This window comes from Loxodonta africana, chromosome 8, assembly GCF_030014295.1.
Source record: "Loxodonta africana isolate mLoxAfr1 chromosome 8, mLoxAfr1.hap2, whole genome shotgun sequence".
Lineage (NCBI taxonomy): Eukaryota > Metazoa > Chordata > Mammalia > Proboscidea > Elephantidae > Loxodonta > Loxodonta africana.
Window position 1 is genome coordinate 98,411,301 of NC_087349.1, and position 23,294 is coordinate 98,434,594.

Below are 23,294 nucleotides of genomic sequence, written 5' to 3' on the forward strand. Positions count from 1 at the left end.
CAGCTGGATTCCCAGTGCTAGCTTCATTGTGATGCTGGTAATAAGCAATATCTGCTGAGCACTCACTCTGTGTCTAGCACCATGGCTATCACTCCGCCTTCTATCATTCCATGTGACATTACTTGTTCTGACTGGGAGGCTTTATTGGCCATTTAACTGGTCACCTAATGGCCCCGGAGCCAAGTGGCCCAACTTACTAACAAAACTATCCTTTATCCAATCCAATATGGCACCCGCTAGCTGCCCCCAACATAGCCTCTCTGAAATTGTACACATGTTTTGGATTGATGAGACAGCCTTATAATGGAATCTGGATGGACCTGACACTAATTGGACAGAGAAAACCTGCAAAGACAGACCAGTAAACATGTAATTTTAATATAGTGTAAGATGTGCCTCAATAGTACAGGAAATAGCTCAGATGTGGGGTGACGGGGGGAGGGGTGCTACCAGGGATTGAGGACTGAAGAAGGTTGTAGGCATTGGTCAGGCAATGAACAGAAGAAGGAAGCCAGTGTGTGCAAAGGTCCAATATGGAGAGAAAGCATATTGTATTGGGCTTGCTGTAGTGTGATAATAGTGAGAAGTTTGTGCTTTATTCCAAGAGGGATTTTAAACAGATCTGATTTATGCTAAGGCTGCAGAAAGGAGCAGGAATGGATTAGAGGGGTCAAGTATGGAGGCAGTGAGATGGGAGTCTGAATTCAGGGAATGCCAGTGGAAATGTGGAAAATTCAGGAGACATAAATATTTAAGTGCTAGAATGGTGGGACTTGGTTAGTGACTGGTTGTGAAAGTAAGGCTGTGACTGAACATGGTATCACCTATCAGGGGCACAGAACTAGGTGAATGGTGAGGCTAGGGATGATCCAGGAGGGAGTAGCAGCAGGGGTGCGTGCAAAGCTAGAGGCTTTCCTTGCCCTCCTCTGGTTTCTTTTACTTTTTCTACAAAGCAAAAGCCAGGTCTTCTGGATAGCCCACTGTCAGGGAGGGAAATGAGGTGGGACTTATGAGAAAAGACGAATGTATCTCTTTTCTTGCAGAGAAAGGAAGAGAAACCTTTTGAGGGACATGGATATTTATAAATTTACTTTGACATTTTTCTTTTATTTTTTATGTTATAATAATACCTAATCATTATAGAAAATATTAAAAGTAGAGATAAGCATAATCAGGGTCACCTTATCCTTAGGGCACTGTGTGTAGGAACCCCAATACTTTAATGGGCCATGAAAGTATTTTCTTTTAAAATCAGAGGAAAAAAATATGTATTAACAAGGAACAGAGTAAGGAATCCATTCTGGATTATTTTCATCTTTATGTCAAGGCAATCGAAAAATACAAATTTTAATATCATTTACAGAGGAAGAGGCCCGCAAAGGTAAACGTGCCTAGGGCCTACAAAAATCACAACGTGGCCCTGGTGTATATAAATATCGACGACCTCTCTATCTATAAATCTCTATTATATTTCTGTCTATTAGGTGCCCACCTATCTACATCTATTAGGTATCCATCTATCTTAATATCTCTCTCTATATAATTACCCGTTACCCCACAATCTCAATAAAATTTCTCCCCCCACCCTCGTTTTTTTCAGTAGTTTAAAAAACTGTGTCGAACCATGTATCCTTGTATCTAAATATACGTGGACTACTTAGTGGAGTGCAAGTGCCTTGGTCTATCTAGGGGCAAATTTTGCAAAAGAATAAAAAGCTTTAAAATTTCAGACCATTTGACATAGGACTTCTAAGAATTAATTCTCAGGAAATAATCAGATGGAATTACAAGGATGTTTATTCCAGTGCTATTTCTCACTAGAAATGGTCCAACAATAGGAGTCTGGTCAAATTAATTATAGTAGACCCACACAATGAAATGCTAAGCAGCCATTAAATAATGATGCATTTAGATATTTAGAATTGTAAAAAGAAAGCCACATTATACTAAATGTCAAAGAATAACATATAAAAAAATAGTATCATTTAATCTCATTTTAATAACAAAAAAACTGTGGAATAGTATATTTGTAACAATCTCTCTTGGTGGTAGAATAATGGAAGATTATTAGTTTTGTTTTTCTGCACTTTTAAATTTTTCTACAATGAGGATATAAATAAAAGCAAGCACTGCTTGATTCCATATCCACTGGTAGACATATAGCAAATGAAACAATTAAAAATGTGTGCAAAGACATAGCCACAGAGATACAGGTCTTTTTTCTTAATCATCAATTTTTCCCCTCTCTTGAATCATTACTATCAGCACATAAAATTTCCTCTCACTATTAAAACAAACAAACAAAAAAACCTTGATTTTAAGTTCGTCTCCAGCTTCTACGTTATTTTTCTGCTTCACTGTAAAGCAAAACCCCTTTAAAGAGTCATCTACACCAGTACCTCTCAAACTATCTGCGGTGAAGGACCAGTTTGTTAGTTTTTAATTTCTAGTCTTTGATTACAAAGAGACACTCTTGTGAAATATAATAAAAGTTCATCACTAGAAAAGCGGTCGTGCTTGGATGCTGTAGCAAAGTCAAATTGCTACAGAAGTTTCTAAATGCTCACAGCAAGGTACAGACCACACTGAGCAGACTCATGTGTACTCACTGTCCCAGTCCCTCTGCTTCTGCTCTCTTAACCCATCCAACCAGGCTTCCTCCCCTCATCACCCCGATGAAACTACTCTTGTTCAGGTCGCTCCTGATCTCTATGTTGCTAAAATCTATGTTCAATTTTCAATTCTCATTTAACTTTACTAGTAGCATTTGACACAGGTGATCTCTCCATCACCCTGAACTGTTCAGTGAAGGTTTTCTTCACTTGGCTTCTTTTGGTTCTCTTCCTACCTCCTTCATGCCCCACTCACTCTCTTTCCCAGTTCTTCCTCTTCTCCCAACTTCCAAATTTTTGGGTGCTTCAGGGATCAATCCTGGGGCCTTTCTGGTGATCTCATCCAGTCTTAATAGCTTTAAATGTCATCTGCATGCTGCTGGGAGATCCTGGCTCGTGCAAATGATTAAGGTGTTCAGCTGCTAACTGAATGGTTGGAGTTCTGAGTTCTCCTGGAGGTGCCTCAAAAGAAAGGCCTGGTGATATACTTCTGAAAAATCAGCCATTGAAAGCCCTATGGAGCACAATTCTAGTATGACACATGTGTAGTCGGCATGAGTCAGGTTTGACCCAATGGCAAATAGTATATACTGATGATGCCCAAGGTTAAATCACTAGCCCAAAACTATTCCCCGATCTCTAGTCTAGACTGGTAATAAAATGGTATATCTACTGAAATCATAATTTCCATTTGGATGTCCAAAAGGCATCTCAAAATTAACATACCACAACAGAACTGTTGATCTTCTATGTCCTTCTATCAGCCTTGATAACAACTCCACGCTTCTGATTGTTCATTGACTCTTTTTATTTCACATCTCACATCCAGGCTGTCAGGAAAATCCTGTTGGCTCTACCTCTAAAATATATCCAGAATCCAACCACTTTTCAGTATCTCCACTATCCTTCAACTTACTGTAGTAGCTGTGTAATTGGTCTCCCTACTTCTATCCTTGTCCCTCCTACAATCTAATCTCAATAGTTGTTGGGTGCCATTGAGTCTATTCTGACTCACAGTGATCCTATGTGAGAGTAGAATTGTCCCACAGGGTTTCCCAGGCTGTAATCTTTACAAAAGCAGATTGCCAGGTCTTTTCTGTCACGGAAACATTGATGGGTTTGAACCGCCAACTTTTCGGTTAGCAGCCTTGTGCTTAACTATTACACCACCAAGGCAGTCAAATAATTCTTTAAATTGTAAGTCACATAATTCACATGTCTGCTCAAGTCTCACACAGAGTAAAAGCTAAAGTGGTTGTCAGGGTCTGCAAGATCCTGCAAAAGAATCGGACCCTCTTATATCCAGGACCTCATATCCGGCTTCTCTCCCTTGTTCACTCCCTCCAACCACCTTGACCTCCTTGCTCTTTCTTTCCCACACTGGGTGCTCCTGCCTCAGGGCCTTTACCCTGCTGTTTCCTCTTTCTGGAAAAGCCTCAGCCAGATATTTTCTCGGCTCACTCCCTCAATTCACCCAGTTTTGGGCAACATCACCTTCTCAGTGATGAATTCTTGAGTGCTCCATCTCTCTTCCCAGTTTGGTTTTCTCCACTGCATTGCTTACCATCTGACAGCCTTCCTTATTTGTTTATGGTCTGTTTTTCTCCAACTAAAAAGGAAATTCCTTAAAGGCATGGATGGTAGCCTTTTTATTTGACTGCTATATCCTGGGTGCCTAAAATGTTAACCGTATTTACTGACTGACTACTCACCCTGGTGCCCTTTCCAAAAACAAAACTTTGTAGACAATTTGTAAATCTCTAGAGAAGTCCCAAACTTTCATAAAATGGCGTGACTACAGTAAAAAGCAATTCCTCAAACTATTAAACAGCTTATGAAAACCAAAGACACAGTAAAGCTGTGTTTCTCCAGCTGAAAATGGCTATGACTTGCAAAAATTTTAAAGTAGCATTTGGATTTAGGCTTATTTCTTCCTCCAAACTTAGATCAATTTAAACACTCTTATTCCCAGTTAGGGATGGGCCAGGCAACTGCTTCAGCCCCTGACAGCATTGCTGTCATCATGGAGAGGCAACAGCCTAGAGAATGTCAAGGTGGGAAAGACAGTCAATCAGCTAAGCAGGGAATAGAGAAGTCAGAGGAATACACACACACACGTATTTGTCACTTCCTTTCTCTGTTCTGGCAAAATTAAGATTTAATTCCTTTCAAAGGACTTTTTGCTGGCAATAAAGTTGATATTTCAAAGGAGGAAAAAATTCAGGGTGGGAAAACACATTTACTAACCCCTTTTCAGGAACGGTGGTATATATAGCTGCCACTTAAGTTTTTTTGTACCTCTGGGGTTCATTGGGAAGCTGCTGTCCCACTGACAGTATGTGCTGCTGGCAGGCAGGGCCCTATATAACAGTTCAAAATGGGGGAAAAAAAAAATTGGCATGTGGTCTAAATTCCTGTTATTACAGGGTATTGTACGAGATGACACTGAATCACTAAATTTTTCATATGAAAAACATAAATTAAAAAAATTTTTATTTGGTATGCATATGTACCTCTGGACTCTGAGGGTATGATTTGTGGAATGAGGCATAAACCAAAAACCATATTACACCAAAAATTCAGACATACTCAATGATTCAGCATGTCTTCCATTACTGAAAACGCACATAGTATCAACAGAAAATTAAAAGAAAAAAATAATAGCACTGGAGCCAGGACTCGAATCTAGGTCTTCTAATACCCGCTCCAGAGCTCTTACTACCCCATACAAACTAGATGCCATCGAGTCAACTCCAACTCATGGCAACCCACGTGTTTCAGAGTAGAACTGCTTTATAGGGTTTTCTTGGCTATAAAAAAACCATCTTTACAAAAGTAGATTGCTGGGTAAATCCCAACCAACAACCTTTCAGTTAGTAGCCCAATGCAAACCACCTGTACCACCAAGGGACCTCCTAAAGATAACCTTTTAACCATGATCCAAATTACCACAGTGGGTGGGGGCGGGGGAAGATCCAACAAGAGAGTCCCAAACTTGGAAGGGACCAGTTTTGCTGCCTACAAGTCAATTGGAGAGTTTATTAAGAAAAAAAAAAAAAAAAAAAACTGATTTCTGGATTTGATTTCAGAACTTTGTATCTCAAAAAACTCCCCCAAGTAACTCTGATGCACAGCCGAGTTCAGGAACCACCCGCCCAGGTTACACAAGATAAAAGAGCATAGACACAGGCAGATTTTTCTATTTAAAGGGGAAAAAAAAAATGCAAGTCATTCTCCTTACTCACTCTATAAAAAAATAACATGGAAATATGTGATCATAATTCTCTAAATAGCTTCTTTGGGGAAAAAAAAAAAAAAAGAAATGATTCACACTTCTAAAGATGCTCAGGCCACAGCTGCAATCTGCCTTTATGGCCAAAACCCGTGGAAAGCCAAATTATATAAGAAAAGCCACGTTGGGTGTGACTGTTTGCCTGGATCCAAAGCTGGGTCCTGCTCTCTGCAGGTAGCCGGAAAGGAGTGAAAGGCAGGGAGAGCACACCGCAGTGAGATGCACAGCCAGCTGCCCTGCTCTTGGAAGGAGGTTGGTTCCCAGCCTGCAGCAGCCATCTCAGGGCACCAGACTCCCCGCAAATCCTGGTGGCCAGGCGCGCCTTTGGTAAAAGAGGTATCTTTGGAGAAGCACCGTTGACTGGCCTTTCTGAATCCTCACTGGAGTCCTGGCCAACCAGAGACCAAGCTCATTTCCCCTGTGGATAAGGGAAACACAGACCAAGCCAAGAGCTCTCTGGAGGCAGTTGAGGTATAGTAAATTAGGAAGTCACACATCTGTGGATTCTGAAACACAGGATTGAAAATAGATCCTCTTTCCCTCTTTGGGGAACATACTGCAGTATTGATATTTCCTAATGCAAATCTGGATCACAGTGGGTCTTCTCCACCAAGCTACCCAGAGGAGGAAGGGAAGGGGAAGGAAGGGATGAGGAGGGTCCCTTCTGTAGAAATCATTCTCACTAACTTCAGGGAAAAAAATGGATGCTGTCTGGCAGGCTTGAGGGTAAAACACAAAGTTCATCAAAAATTTAAGGATGTCTGAAGAATATTTTTGGAACTGACCCTGAAGCAAATAGAAAGCTACTATATTCATGCAACAAGTATTTATTAAATGCTGACTATACGCAGAGCATAGAAGATGAATTCACTATGAGTCTAGTCCTCAGAAAGCTTATCATCTGTAAGGAAGACTTTCACTAAAAAAAAAAAAAAAAATGAAAGCAGTGAGTTGATAGGGGATAACGATTCAGAGCAAACAGCACAACAGTTTCCCATAACACAGGTAGTCCCAGACTTAACTGCGGGGCACACTGGTTCTAACCTAAGTCAAACACCTCACATTTTTTTGTTTTTATTATTATTGCCTTCTATTTGATATTTATTTGTTTTGGGGGGTTGGAAACACTATATAAACTTCCAGATGTATTTTAAATTTTAATACATACATAAAAATTACACAAATCATAAAAAAAAAGAAGGTTCTAAGTGCAGTTCCTTGTAACTCTTGAATAAGTCTAAGTCAGGGACTACCTGTAGTTAAAATAATTAAAAGCATTTGGAAACCCTGGTGGTGTAGTGGTTAAGAGTTCAGCTGCTAACCAAAAATTCGGGAGTTCAAATCCACCAGGCACTCCTTAGAAACCCTAGGTGGGGAGTTTTACTCTGTCCTATAGGGCTGCTATGAGTCGGAATCGACTCAAGGGCAACGGGTTTGCTCGGTTTTTTGGAATGCCTGTGTGCCCTAGGGTTACTTAACCTAGCCCAGAGGCTCAGATTCCTCATTTGTAAATGGAGATGTTGTCAGATTACTTGTTAACAAGTAATGTGTGCAAAGTGTTGACCTCAATGTATTGTCTGCGATATAGAAAGCATGTAATAGCAGCGGTCATATTATTATTATTACTGTTATTACCTTTTTAAAAATTCCTTTCTAGCAATCTTCGAGTCAGCAAGTGGTTCCTGATGAGAGTTCAAGAGCCAGGGCTGGCAGACCTGACTGGCATTTACATCCTAATACAGGGACTTCAACATTCAGGTTAATCTTTACATCCAAAGGCTCCAGGTTAAGGGTGAGAAGTAAAAGGTGCCTTAGTGCTTTCTGTCCTCCCGCTTCTCCCCCACCCACTGGGGACTTCCGGGGGAAATGACACTTTAGGAAGCCATGGCATCTCCTGGAAGTGTGCTTAAGACTTTCTCTCTAGGTATGACTTTTTTTTTTTTCCCATTTGGTTATTTTACTCACGTTTATTTGGTTTAAAAAAACTTTAGAGGTTAGCATTTCATCACTATTTCAGTGCAGTTTGGTATCCTGATTTCTGTTGTTTTAAGATTAAAAGGCCTCTAACACCTTTGCTCTCTGAGACAGCAGGCCAAAGTCAGATCAGATTTCAAATAGTTTTCTTTATTTTTAATATTTCTTCAATTTTTATTTTTACAAGTATTGCAAAATTTAACACAATAGGTAAACCTAGGGAAATGTACACATGAGTTCTTTGGATTTTCTTGCAAAATTTTAAAAAAAGTTCTAAAAAAGAGAAATACTGTAATTTCCTTTCTTTTTTCATTGTTCTTTTTATTTTTTTTTAATCAGTCCCTTTGACCAATTCTCACCTTTCTTACTCTTTCAAATAAACTCTAGAGTCATGATGAAGTTTTCACTCCAAATTTCACTGGTACTTTTGAATGAGATATGAGCCTGTACGCTAATTTGGAGGAACGAACATCTTTTTTTACAATATTAATGTTTTCCCACCAGGAATAAACTATTTTATTTACTTGACATTTCTGTTGCATATTTCAGTAAAATCTTAGTTTTCTTCAGTTTAAAAGTCTAAGATGTCTCCTGTTAGGAGTATTCTAAGGCAGTTTACATTTTTGTTGCTACTGCTAATGAGATAACTCCCCCCCCCCCCCATTTTATAACTAATTACTACAGGCATACAGAAAGGCTATTAAGTTTTATTTATCTGGTATCTAACTGCTTTTCTAAATTACATTAATTCTATCAGCTTTTTAGTTGCTTTTTCAGGGATTTCTAGATATATGGTCTTATTGTTTACAATTTAAAACACTTTGTTTTTTTCCATGAACTCCACCTCTATTTCTTTATGACTTCCATATCAAGGAGAGATAATAATGGGGAACATTAGCATCCTGTCTGAATTACAGTTTTTATTGGGAAAGCTGTTTTGGTGTTACCATTTTAAATATGATGCTGGCTTGTTGCTTTACAGTAGCTATATTATGATATTGTGCCCTATTTCATAATAGGAAAGTGCCCTACTCCATAATTTTTCACAAATGGCATTAAGTGTGATTAAATACAACATAAGCATCAATTGAAATTAGCATGGGGGTTTTCACAGTGACCTTATTCATCTGAGATGGTACACTATTTTCTATTATTGAACTGCTCTTACTTCCCTGGGACACACAAGTCACTGAGCCAAATTCAGGGTCTACCACTAGAAAATACAAAGGCGTTCACAATGTACACTTTGCAAACACTCTTAATTCATTTAGTTCTTACTTTCCTTTGTTTTCACCTTTTATTTATTTTTAATTTTTTTTTTACAATTTCAAAAACCACTTTAATTTTGGGATAAGTAAGGCCAGGAATTAAGAATAATTATTACTAAATAGAAAGCAAAACAAAGTAGGGGTAAAGTGCTACAAGAGTTCTGAGGAGGATGTGATATCCCCCACCAGCAGGGGAGGAGTGGGGGGTCAGGAGAATAGTCACCCCAGAGCTGACATTTGACATGAACCTAAAGGCAAATCTTTCCACCAGGCAGAAGGAGAAGACAACGGGAATCTGCATTTTAAAACATATCCATATGTCCCTTCATTATGAGGTGGGGCGACTGCACCATGTGTTTTTCTCAGTCTATAATCCACTCTGGCTAAGAGGCAACAGGAATGGATTTTTCCCAGTTATGCATCTTTTCAAAAATAATGTAAAAGGAGTAAGTCCAAAAAAAAAAATTATGATAAACATAAATGATTTTCATTATAGCTGAGATGCATTTGAGATGCATAGTCTCCTTTTAAACTGCCAAATGTAATCTCTTTCAATAATCACTTATTAAGATAAAAATGTCATTGTGATTGGAAGAGTTATCTACAAGCATTACCTTCTGAAACACAAATAGAACACCACAGAACTTCAGGTTCTTGCAAGAGCCACTAAATACACAGAAAAAGATTTGGCTTTGCTATGGATGCATCTTGGTTTCTCCCATCTGAGAAGCTGGACTATATGAAGAAGAACATGGCATCAGGATTGGAGGAAGACTCATTTACAACCTGCAATATGCAGGTGTGCATCTTCATAATCATGTTTTCTTCTACCGGTAGAGCATTTCACAGTTAACAAAGCACTTTAACTTCTTAAAAATTAATCTGAATCTCAGGTATAATAATGATTTCCCCATTTTATAGATGCAAAGACTAAGGAGCAACATGGCTAACTGTCTTGACAAAAGACCTATTACACAGGGCTTCTGACTCTTCTTTCAAAAGAAGATGAAAGGAATACACACAGTCACTGTACCAAAAAGAATTGGTTGACATTCAGCCATTTCAGGAGGCAGAATGTGATCAAGAACTGACAGAACTGAAGGAAGATGACCAAGCTGCACTGAAGGCATTGGTGAAAAAAGCCAAGGCTCCAGGAATTGACGGAATATCACTAAGATGCTTCAACAAACGGATGCAACACTGGAAGTACTCACTCTTCTATGCCAACATATTTGGAAGACAGACACCTGGCCAACCAACTGGAAGAGATCCATGTATGTGCCCATTCCAAAGAAAGGCGATCCAACCAAAGTGGAAATTATAGAACAGTATCATTAATATCACACGCAAGTAAAATGTTGCTGAAGATAATTAAAAAATGGTTTCAGCAGTACATCAAAAGGCAACTGCCAAAAATTCAAGCTGGATTCAGAAGAGGACGTGGAAAGAGGGATATCACTGCTGGTATGTGATGGATCTTGGTTGAAAGCAGAGAATACCAGAAGGATGTTTACCTGTGTTTTATTGACTATGCAAAGGCATCTGGTTGTGTGGATCATAACAAACTATGGATAACATTGCAAAGAATGGGAAATCCAGAACACTTAACTGTGCTCATGAGGAATCTGCACATAGACCTAGAGACAGTCATTTGAACAGAATAAGGGGCTACTGTGTGGTTTAAAATCAGGAAATGTGTGTGTCAGGGTTGTATCCTTTTACCGTACTTATTCAATCTGTATGCTGAGCAAATAATCCCAGAAGGTGGAATATATGAAGAAGAACGTGGCATCAGTATTGGAGGAAGACTCATTAACAACCTTTGATATTCAGATGACACAACCTTGCTTGCTGAAAGTGAAGAGGACTTGAAGCACTTACTGATGAAGATCAAAGACTATAGTCTTCAGTCTTCAGTATGGATTACATCTCAACATAAAGAAAACAAAAATCTTCACAACTGGAACAATAAGTAACATCATGCTAAATGGAGAAAACATTGAAATTGTCAAGGATTTCATTTTACTTGGATCCACAACCAATGCCCATGGAAAAAGCAGTCAAGAAATCAAAAGACGTAATGCATTGGGCAAACCTGCTCCAAAAGACCTCTTTAAAGTGTTAAAAAGCAAAGCTGTCACTTTGAGGACTAAGATGTCACTTTGAGCACCTGACCCAAGCATCATGTGTGAAAGCTGGACAATGAATAAGTAAGACCAAAGAAGAACTGATGTCTTTGAATATTGGTGTTGGCAAAGAATACTGCATATACCACAGACTGCCAGAAGAATGATCAAATATGTCTTGGAAGAAGTACAGACAGAATGCTCTTTAGAAGTGAGAATGATAAGACTTCATCTTTGTACTTTGGACATTTTTTTTTTATCAGGAGGGACCAGTCCCTGGAGAGGGACATCGTGCTTGGTAAAGCAGAGATTCAGCAAAAGGGAGGAAGACCATCAACGAGATGCACTGACACAGTGGCAGCAACAATGGGCTCAAACAGCAACAAATGTAAGGAAGGTGCAGGACTGGGAAGTGTTTTGTTCTACTGTACATAGGGTCGCTATGATATCTTACATTATGTCCTGCTGTCTTGTGATAATACTATTAAAAATCCTGATACCAGTTTTATAATTATTCTAAACAATCACGACCAAATGACTTCTATATTCCTTCTACGACAATTTTAATCTCGGTCAAAAGTAGACTAGCTTTCTAAAGCCAGGATTGCAGTTTGATCATTCATTATTTTTTGTTTGTTTGTTTACACTTAACATTGAAGTAGAATATGAAAGCAGAACATGAAAATCCAAGGTGCAGTTGAGATCTGTGAGTCTTCACTTTACATGGAATATGGCGACTGCTTGTATTAAGGAGAAAAAGGTCTTTAAGAAGTTTAATTGTCAAAAGCTAATTTTCTTGAGCTTTCTTTAGCCAGAACTTCCTGACTAATGATGAAAGTGATGGATGGTACTTCTCAATGTACAAAAACACCAATGTCCCAGAGTTAAGTGTCTATTCTAATTGCTGCTGCACACCAAAGAGTCCTTCAGATTGCTCGTCTGTGTTATTTTTACTTGCTAAAGCAGAGGTGTCTGGGTGATGAATTATACAAGGCACTCCACTCAGGCACCACCGGTGTGTTATAATAAATATTGCCACTGCAAGACAGAGTAAGGAAATGGCGAACATTTCCGTAGTGTGTGATGCAGGCTTCTTTTCTACTTTTTTTTTAACAGTGAAATAGTTGTTACATTTTAATTTAATTATACATGATCAAATAGATGAAGATGGCAAAAGTGTTTCAGGAAAATACGAAGGTTTCAATCACAAATATATATTCATTCTGCCCTTCAGTATACACCTGAGAACAGCCCACATAAGAAAATATAATTGAGGAAGTGGAAATAACCATTTTGCTAAAAGTATGGCAGAAAAGCCCTGGCATCTCAGTGATTTAAAAAAAAAAAAAAAATTACCATCAAAGCTCAATTTCCATTTTTACGCAAACTTTGATATTGCTAAGGTGTCCTGGGGGTGCAGTGATTAAGCGCCAGCTGGTAACTGAAAGGTCAGCAGTTCAAACTCAGCAACTGCTCCAGGAGAAAACCCTACTCTGTCCTGTAGGGTCAGAATGAGTCGGAATTGATTCGACAGCAATGGGTTTTGATATTGCCACGATAAAAAAACAAATCAGTGCATTCCCCCAATTTCCAATAAAGATGGAATGACTGAGTGTTGTTATCTGGCTTCAATTTGTTATAGTTTTCAGTCAGGAAAATGCAGAAAAAGATTTTTTAAAGGAAACAGAATGAAGGGCTTCAGGCAGTTATTTGTCGTAACTTAACAGAACCTCAATTTTGTTCAGCTGTCTACCATCCTGTCTGTGATCATATCCTTTAGAGGAGCATGGTTCCACCTTCAGCCCAGGGAACAGGGATGACTGGTCTGCCCTTAGGACGTTCCATTTCCTGTATCAATGTCTGGTTTAAGCACAAGTATCCATCACAATGAGACATGAGAGAAAGTTTGCTGAAAGGCTTTTGGAAATATTTCCACACAACTATCCTATAAGAGATCTGGAAACCCTGGTGGTAGAGTGGTTAAGAGTTATGGCTGCTAACCAAAAGATGAGCAGTTCAAATCTACCAGGCACTCCCTGGAAACCCTATGGGGCAGTTCTACTCTGTCCTTTAGGGTCACTATGAGTCAGAATCAACTCGATGGCAAAGGGTTTGGTTTCTGGCTTTTTATAAGAGATCCACTGGAAGAAAGGCCTCTTCATTCTTCTGGATCACATAATGATATTAGCCATTTTGGTACCTGCCTGAGGACAAATTTGACTTGCCAAGGATGCCAGGACAGAGAGATGGAAAGAACCTTAAAGCTCTTTTCTGATGACATCCTGATTGGTTGAGTTAACCAACCCTAGGACCTACTTGACTGGACAATCCTTATTATTATTAAAATTGTCCTGTTGGTTTCCACTCCTTAAAACGTAAAGTCCAAACTCCTCTACATGACAAATATGATCTGACCCTTGCTTCCTCTGCCAGCATCTCCCCCATTTGCTTACATCTTCAAAACCCTATGCTTTTAGTCACATGGAACTAGAATTCCCTGAGTCTCCATGCCTTTTCACCCATGGCTCCCACTGCCTGGACCTAGCAAGAGTTTTTCCCATCCTTCCCCTTCCATACCTGCCTGGTCATTCTTCATCTTTGTAATTCTGCACACACACACGTATTTCTTCTTCTCTGTCATTACTTCCAAGACTCCTCCTTCTTCAGCCCTGCCCCACATACGGAAAGAACCAGCCATTGCCTCCTGGTGCTGTTATATGTTTTGAATGTGATGATACAAACAGCACAATGCTTTATAATCATGTGTTTATGCGAAGGCCTCTCCAATTAAAATATGAGCTGCTTAAGAAAGCAGGAGGTGTTTTAACCCCCGTGTCCTCAGTGATTAGTACAGATTCTGATACACAGAGAAGGAACCCTGTAGTTATTGAATGAATGAATAAACGAGAGAGCGATAAGAAAAAAATATTCTAGCTATACCTGACGTTGGACTATAGCTGTGTCTGTTGCTATATAGCCAAAAGATAAGTAACTAACCTATTTAGGTTGGGAATCCAGTTTTCCTTCCATTCCCTAACAATTTATCATTTGCTTTTGGGACCAGAAGTATAATAACAAAAATAACAGCTACCATTTTTTACTCCCAATTAGGAGCTGGGTGTCTTCTTAAGGACTTCACATCTGTAGTATCAATGGATTTGTCTGTGCTATGCCTCCTTTCTGTAAGGGTGCGCCCACCTCTCTTCCCCCTCCCCACCTACCACACGCAAATATACTTCTTTTAAAGACTCGATCCTCTCTCTACGTCAATCTTTTCTTCTAGCTGGAGCTGCCAATCATACAACCCAGGTTATGGGGATATGGGACCAAAGCCAGGTCCATAAGCATTCTTCCTTGGGATTTTACAAACTGACACTAAGGGAAAACAAGTACCCTGCTCTCAAGAGAGACTTGTGGAGAAAAAACAGGTTTAAAAGAATAATTTTAGTCAATATGTAGAGAGTAGGAGATAAGCGACATTGTTCCGGGCCATGGTTCCAGCTGTCACTTAAGCTCTGTCTCCCTCATCCTTATCTACCTGCAGTTTGCTTATAGAAGGTGAGAGTCCATGACTTGCAAAAAAAAAAAAAAAAAAGAGCCTCGACTGAGGCAACATTATTATCCCATTAAGGGAAAGTCCAAACTGTGCATAGTTGTTATCTCTGTTTTATAGATAAGACACCAGAAGCTCAGAACAAGGATGAAATATGCTCAAGCTGAGCTGTAATTCACAGCTGGGCCAACCATTCTACTTTCCTGCCTCTTCCTACACTGATCTTTCTTGGGCTTTTGAACACCATTTTGAGCTCAGTGACCCCGGACAATATAAGTAAGTGCAATTCTTTCCTTCATTAATAAACAAAGATGGTACTGATCTTGATTAATTCCTGGGGGTGTTACAGGGATCGATAATGTTAATACATGTTTATTTAATTAAATGAGCTCTGAAAACATGAATAGACATTATTTTAGACCACACTATTGGAATGTTGGCCACTTGCAACATCAATAATTGAGAAGCAGAAAAATAATAATTTTTTAAAGAAAAAAAGCAACTTAAAAGAGCTGTACATAAATATTTGGTAACAGTAATTTAATTGAACATTAATATGTTTGTTCTAGACACCAAAATGTAATTGGTATTTCAGAAGTGGTGTCCTCAAGAGATCTGAAGTTAAAATCAAGAGACGAATAATTTCTGGAAAATTGGATCTTTCTTCTTATATATATATATTTTTTCAAACAATTAGATTTTTTATTGGATACTTCTTTGGTGTCAGGACTAGCCTATAGAGCTAAAAGTGACCATGGTTGGGGGTCAATTATTAACACAAATCTCTTTGAGAAGGGCTCAGAATCATGAACCTAGGAAATCGGTAAAAGCAGGAACATGCAGACCAAAAGAAGACAGATTTGTGTGTGAAACTAATTTTCTTCAGAAGAAAAACAGATATCCTCTTCAACATAAGGGTACATTCAGATTTGTTTTTCATATTAGTAACTTATTTATTATGGCAACGGGCAATAGGCAATCCATTAAAAAGCAATTTCCCTTTGACCACGGGTGTTTTATCATTTGATGTCTAGCACTCAATCAGAATGTAGCAACCCTTTAATATTTTATAAGCAGAAAACAACTCATTTGAACATGTAGACTTCAGAAACATGAAACTCTTTTATGGGCTTACAAAATGTCCAGAAAGGTCTTTGCAGATAGATGATGCCCTTCCAAAGAGGTCAAAGTTTGAAACTTAGAGCTATCAAGACATTGGAAAAGTTATGCTTTAGAATAGATAACAGGCATATTTTTGAAAAATATAGTGACTTACAATTACTAAGAAAAAGAAGGTATTGCGATCAGTTGCAGATTGTTCTTGCATCTACCGAAGCAGAAGTTCTTGGTGTGCGGGGCCACATCTGGTTTATGATCCTCCCTGCACAGTTCCTGGCACAAAGTAAGTGCTCAACAAATTTTTATTGAGCAAATAAATGAACGTATTATTGTCTTAGATGGAGGAAGCTGCACTGAGCATGTTGGACCCAGCTGTCCAAGTCCAGCTCTGCTGCAGGATACCAGGCTTGACCAGACATGGAGCCAGTTGTGGTAGAATGTTGGGAGCTTCCTTCTACTATCAAGTGGGCTCTGAAATCATCCACAGCCCAAGGGCAGCAGCAAGGGTACCCCCAGGGAGCCCTGAGTCATTTACCCTGATCCCTACTCCATAATCTCAGCATAGAAGAATCAGGTGCTATCCTGGTTTCTGGTTCTAGTTCTTCAAAAGGCTGGAAGGGCTGCTCTGTACTTCCCAGAGACAGCACCCTACTCTATACCCACCTACTCCAAGCACAGTGCTTACACTCACCTGATGAGGGTGGGCTGCTTAGGTTCCTGCACCATGGTCCCCCTCCACCCACCAGACAGGGGCCCCACTGACATCCAAACCAAAAAAACCAAACCAGTTGCTGTCAAGTCAATTCTGACCCATGATGACCCCATGTGTTTCAGAGCAGAACTGTTCCACAGGGTTTTCAATAGCTGTGACCTTTCAGAAGCAGACTGATCTCCAGGGCTTTTTTCCAAGGCATCTCTGGGTAGGCTTGAACCTTCAGCCTTTCAGTTAGTAGTCAAGCACTTAACCATCTGCTGCACCTAATGCAGGGCAGATATTTGCCCACTGGGTGAAGGAGGAGAACAGCAAGCTGGGTACAGCATGGCATAGCACAGAAGAGGGTACCTTCTGCTGTCACACTGAGGAGTGCTAATCCCCAAAATATACCATGAGAGAGATGAATGTGGAGGTGGCAAGGAAAAGGCAATGCAGGACAGTAACATGGAAACAAGGAATGCCAGCCAAGTGTTGCTGTTGTTGAGTGCCACTGAGTTGATTTTTGACTCATAGTGATCCCATGTGACAGAGCAGAACTGCTTCATGCAGTTTTCTAGGCTGTAATCTATAGTAGCAGATCGCCAGGTATTTCTCCCACAGAACCACTGACTGGATTTGAACTGCCAACTGTTGTGCCACCAGGGCTCCTTTTGCTAGCTAAATAGAGTACAACTATTCCCCAGTTCCTAAAAATCTTAGATGATATTACAGTGTTTTTTAACAAGTGGCCCTTGCAATTTCCCCTACACAATTGTGATAAATAAGAAATGGCCACAGTTACCAGGCTGAGAAATTTGGAAGGATTTGTTTCATTCAGAAATTACTTCTTTAAGCTGAGTAAACAGTAGGCAATACTGCAGAGAGAACTCTTAACAAGTTAGTCTAAGGAGGGAGTAGGAAGAATAACTCACAGAGAGGATCCAGGTAAGTGGATATCTTAACATTTGGTGATCCTTAAACCAGAGGAGTTCCTGGGTGGTGCACATTGTTAATGCACTGGACTACTAATGAAAAGTCTGGAGGTTAGAATGCACCCAGAGGCACCTCAGAAGAAAGGCCTGGCAATCTACTTCCAAAAAATCAGAGCTTGAAAACCCTATGAAGTACAGTTCTACTCTGATATGCACGGGGTTGCCATGAGTCAGAATTGACTTGATGGCAACTGGTAAAAACCAGACTGACACAGAAATACCAAAGGTTAGATCACTATTGTTCTAATTCAAAGATGCTTTACTCTGAGCTTGTAAGTAATGATGCCTTACCTGTTCAGATGGGCACCCCTTTACTCCACTGGAGGATTGTATGAGCTGCTATGCTTGGTCAAACCAACTGAAAGTCTTAAGTTTTTTCCTTACTAAGCTCAAATGTTCTAGTTTACCCAAACAGCACCTATAGTTAGTTCTACTCTGTAAATAAAGCTGAACCCCCCTTCTAATTAAATCATTGGATTTCTTTCCATTAATCATTTCAGACCATTATTTTAAGCTCTCAAGCAGGTGACTGAATATTTACACTTTCACCAGGGACAGATTACCCAATAAGCAAGGTAAGCACATGCTTAGAGCATCAACAAAACAGAGGCACCAGTTGTCCAAAGCAAAGATCCATAGATGGCAAGCAGTCAGGACACAAGAAAAAGTGAGCACTGCAGGGAAGGGAACTGGCAGGGCATTAAATGAAGTTAATACCAGCTTCAGTGCGTGAGAATGTGCCAGCCAGAAATAAAGTTCATACAGGGTCACCAGGGTGCCCATGTGCAAGGTTCTTTAAGCTATGGATTTAGCAATTTGCACAACTCCAATATGGTTGATAAACATGAAAACAGTTCAAGTCACAGAGACTGTATGTTGTCATATTCAAAATGAAGATACGATTTTGGCTTAACTCATGAATTGGAAACACAAATTAATGAAGAACATCAGTGCTGGAAAGCCATTTTGCAACATGTTGTTGCTGTCCTTGTAAAAATCACTGAATGTGGACTATTCTATCAAGGAAGAAATGAAGTATTTGAGTCTCTACCAAATGGAAACTGTGTGGGTCTGGTTGAACTTGTTTGATCCATTTTTAGCAGGTTACATCTCAAAATACGGTAACACAGCAAAGAGCAACCCATCGTATATGACTAAAACACTGTGTGAAGAACAAACTTAATAAGTGATAAAGTCCAATCAGCTATTTTTAGTGAAATAAGTATAGCTTGATATTTCAGTTTGTAGATTCTACTCTTGATCTTTTGCATAAAGATCAGGTAAGTAATGTTTTAAGATACACATCTCCAACAGATGGAAAACCTGTTGAGCTATCATCACATTTAGTAGCTTTAAAAGTTGTAACAGTGGAGAATTTGCAAATCAAGTACTTCACTATTTACGTGAAGTTTGCAAAATTAGTTTTTCTAAGTACAGAGGCCAATTCTCTCACAATGCTGCAGTAGATTGTTGTCTGGAAGCAGTTGATCTTTTTCTACTGTTCAGTTACTCTACGTTTTTTTTTTGCCATCCCTACTTACCAATCGGCAGTTCTTAAAACATATTTAGGCCATAATTAAGTATTAAAATGTTTCTTTAATACATGTTGGGAAGTGCAAGCTGTAGCAATGACTGCAATCCTGGAATTGTACACTTAGATTCTAGATGCCTTAGAAAATATTACTGAAGATCAGATAGAAAAGGAGATACCAAAAGAGAAGCTAAAAACATTTCCAACAGAATGCAAACACTAGCGTATGTATTTATATTGATTATGTGAAATAATATATTGCAGCATTTTCATCAGACGAGTCAAGCTCTCCAAGATCCAGAAGTAAATTTAAAAGCATGCACAGATCTCTACCAGTCATTAACAGAGTATATTCATACTTTAAAAGAAGATTTGGAAGATTTTGAAAACACAACAAAACAAACACTGTCAAGTACTGATTATCATGCAGTTCACCATCAAAGAAGCACTAGAAAGAAATGAAATGCTCCAGAAGTGTTGCGTGCCAGAGATCAATTTCTTTTAACTACATACTACACCATCACTGACACACATGAATCTTGCATGAAAAGAAGGGCAAAAGTGTAGAAAATTCTTTCAGATAGATTTTCCTTCTTAAACAATGTGGATGCATGAAGGCATCCAAGAAATTATTGCAGGCTTATCCAGAGGACAAAGCCCTGGTAGCACAGTGGCAATGAGCTTGGCTGCTAACCAAAAAGTCGGCAGTTTGAATCCACCATCTGCTACTTGGAAACCCCATGGGGCAGTTCTACTCTGTCGTATAGGGTTGATATGAGTTGGAATCGACTCAACGGCAATGAGTTTGGTTTGGTTTATCCCGATGACTTAAATACGAATCTTTACGAAGTGTGACAATTTCATTCTTACATGAGAACTAAATTTACAGATTCAGGAAAGACAAATTTCACCCATGTAGGCATGTATAATTCCATAATAAAAGAAAAACTACAATGGGTATTTCCCAATGTTGAAATTACTTTACACATATTCCTAACTTTAACAATCACAGACTGTACAACTGAACACTCATTTTCATCCCTAAAGATACTCAAAAACCCTCAGTGTACAACAACGATTCAAGAAAGACTCAATTCATTATCCTTATTATGAATGGAAGTAGATGTTATTTGGCAGCTTAATTGTGATGAAATCATTGAAGAATTTGTAAAAGCAAAGAACAGAAAGGAATGTTTTTAATTATAACATGTTAGAGATGAAAGATCTATCTAAAATAAAATGTAGTAATTTGTTGTAATATTGTTTTTGGATCATTAAATTTTATGATATCTTTTCATTTGTTCATCTATAATTATAGCATTTCTTACAAAGCAAGACTCACAATTGAAGTATGAGCCATTTAAAGCAAAACCGGTGAAAGTCAATTTTTCGTTGTGGAAGATCAACGGAATTTTACATTGATTGTTGAAACAACTAAGTTCACTGGCTCATTTTCTTTGTTGTAGAATATGTGGAATATTCTTTTTGTAGAAAATGTGGTATATAGTAAAAATCTTAGTACCCCACATCTACTAAAAACTTTATAACCCTGTTCATCTCATTCCGCTTTAATGGCATACACCACTTTTGCATTCAATCACTAATACATCCTGGATAGCTAAGACACACACACACACGTACATGTATATATATAACTCACATATCCCATTCGAATGCGTGAGAAAACAGAGGTGGGGGCGCCACAGATCATCAGTGTTTAGGGCCCTCACATGCCTTAATCTGGCCCTGGCTGTCACAATAATACCAAACACTCTTAACGTTTTTCCAGCATAAGCAATCTTCTCTGGTGTTCACATTATTAAGTCAACGAGGAAAGATTTATAGGTTCCCACACTATAGATATTGGAGGTAATGAATGTTAGCTACTGTAAGCAGGCTCAACATTGCCATGATGTTGGGACTGATTAACCTTAACAGGTTAAAGCTATATTATGCCAATGAGTGAAAAGCAAAAAGAATATCATGTCCTTTTTTTTCTGAGTGTCCTCTCCTAAATTTTGTAATATAAGTAACAAAAAGCACAAAAAGCATATTGCTGACCACATTTTTCATGATCAGGTACCCATTTTCTTCAGTAATTCCTTCTTTCTTAGAGAAAGCATTCCACACAAAGGAAAACACTGCGAGCAAGAGGATTTCATTAAGGTATTCAATTTGTCTTTATAGAGAAAAACTGTTTTGAAATAAAGAGAAGAAAATGATCTACTGGTAGGTTATAAACCAGAATTTAAAAATAATTCATAGCTCTCTTTCCTAAACAGAGCAGTAAATCCAAGCCAGCTTTAATATATGCTCGTCTTTATAAATATTTAAAATGCAGCTGTAGTACCTGCAAATTTCTCTATTCCTGCAGATTTTAATAATGCTTATTCCCAGAGCTGACATGAAGAAATACATACACTGGGAGCCTGAGCCAAAGGGTGTTGGCTGCACTTCGAAGACTGTTCGAAGCTGCCAGCACTCTGGGAAATCTTTGTGTTGGTCAGGACACAACCTTGGAAGCTGGGTCTCCGCCAACCTTCACGCCTGCGTGGGAAACAAGTGTACTTACGCAGCTCGCCCACTTTCAATATCTCACACAGCATCTTGGTCAGCTCTATACTGCTGCGGCCAAAGGGACATTCATGCTTGTCTTCTCGGCTGCTGTTCTCCAGCACAATCTGCAATGTGAGAGGGAACAGGTCAGAGAGGAAATTCAGTTTATGGAAAGTACCAAGAATATCAGCTCTACTATAATACAGAAATCTGCTCCAGAGCCCCAAACTAAGGTTCTTGGGGTTGGAACAAAATTTTACTCCAAGTGTTTTGGACTCTAAAATCTTCATGTTTTCCCAATCTCCGACAACTCTCTGTGACTGTGGAAGAGGATATTTTGCTTGTTTGTATCCATTTTCACAGAATTATGTACGGAGAGCTTTTCAAAATAGCCCAATAAAGACTTTTCACTTAAATAACAAAACTACTGCCTTGTCTACCCAGCCACATCTTCCCCTCTGTAGGGCAGCACCTCTCTTCTGGGACTTCTTCTCCCACACTTCCAACAGAAGTTTCCATGTTCTCATAAGATTTCACTCCTTGGTGTTAGTTGCCTGACCCACACCAGGGGAGCATGTGACACAGCCATACCACCCTGAGGCTTATCATACCAAGGGCGAAATTGGCCCAACCATGTTGACTGTGCCTGTGGGTGTGGGCACAGGCGCTACCAGGACATTGGCTTGCAAAAAAAAAAAAAAAAAAAAAGACCATGAGGCCCACATGTAAAGAAAAGCAGAAAAGAGAGACGGTGAAAGCTCTGGGAGCACTTGAGTCGCTGTTTCTACGTACTCCTGAAGCACAGCTTCTTCCCTGTCCTGGTAGTTGGGTTGCTCAACCCTTTTTCTGAAAGTCCTTTTGTCCTTGTGATATTCCCCTCTTTCCTTAAGATGCTCCTATCACCTACAACTAAGGGAGCCATTCTACATATAAATTATAAGCAAAAGCAAAACAACAACAAAAACCCATTTTAAAGTTATTCAATTTCAAAGTCATATGCCAACAAAGGGAAGCTCTGCGCAAAGGAAAGATACTTGAGGAGGCCGCTTGTCTTACCACGAGAATCAGCTTATCCATCTCGGAAGCTGCATCTGATTTTTCTAGGAGCTATGATACCTCCTCAATAGCCCAGCACTTTGGAGCCCTGGTGGCACAGTGGTTAAGCTTTTGGCTGCCAAACAAAATGTCAGCAGTTTGAATCCACCGGCTGCTCCTTGGCAACCCTGTGGGGCAGTTCTACTATGTCCTATAGGTTCCCTATGAGTCAAAATTGACTCAACAACATCAATGGGTTTGAGGGGTTTTTTTGGTTGAATATCTCCCAGTAGCATTCACAACAATGCTGTGTAGTGACTTGCTGTTTTGTTTTCCCTGAGACTCTGAACTGAGGACCTATTATATGCTAGGGAGATGGTTAGGCCCGGATGATAAAATGAGGACAGGGTAGACAAGAACCTTGACCTCAGAGAGTGGTCATTCTAACTGAGGAAGACATAGAAACAAAAGAGATAGTTACAGTTTATAAGACGTGCTATGAAAAAAAAAAAACAAAAACTTGTTAAAGTGACAGAGAGTAA

At 39.2% G+C, this 23,294-nt stretch overlaps 1 protein-coding gene and 1 long non-coding RNA gene across 6 annotated transcripts in view; both read right to left on the reverse strand.

Moving 5' to 3' along the window:
* The window catches only part of LOC135232258 (uncharacterized), a 74,851-nt gene extending 53,124 nt beyond the window's left edge, over positions 1-21,727 (reverse strand). The window contains exon 1 of the long non-coding RNA XR_010322762.1: positions 1-21,727. This exon is cut by the window's left edge and continues 31,853 nt beyond it. This is a non-coding gene — a long non-coding RNA (uncharacterized LOC135232258).
* Positions 1-23,294, reverse strand: part of ELMO1 (engulfment and cell motility 1) — a 644,335-nt gene that overhangs the window by 267,197 nt on the left and 353,844 nt on the right. For all 5 annotated transcript variants that reach the window (XR_010322758.1, XM_023544287.2, XM_003406936.4 and 2 more), the window contains one exon: positions 21,734-21,842. Coding sequence is in view for 4 of the 5 variants with exons in the window: in XM_023544287.2 (XP_023400055.1) it covers positions 21,734-21,842 (109 nt within the window). In the remaining variant the exon portion in view is untranslated. The remainder of the gene's footprint in view (positions 1-21,733; positions 21,843-23,294) is intronic.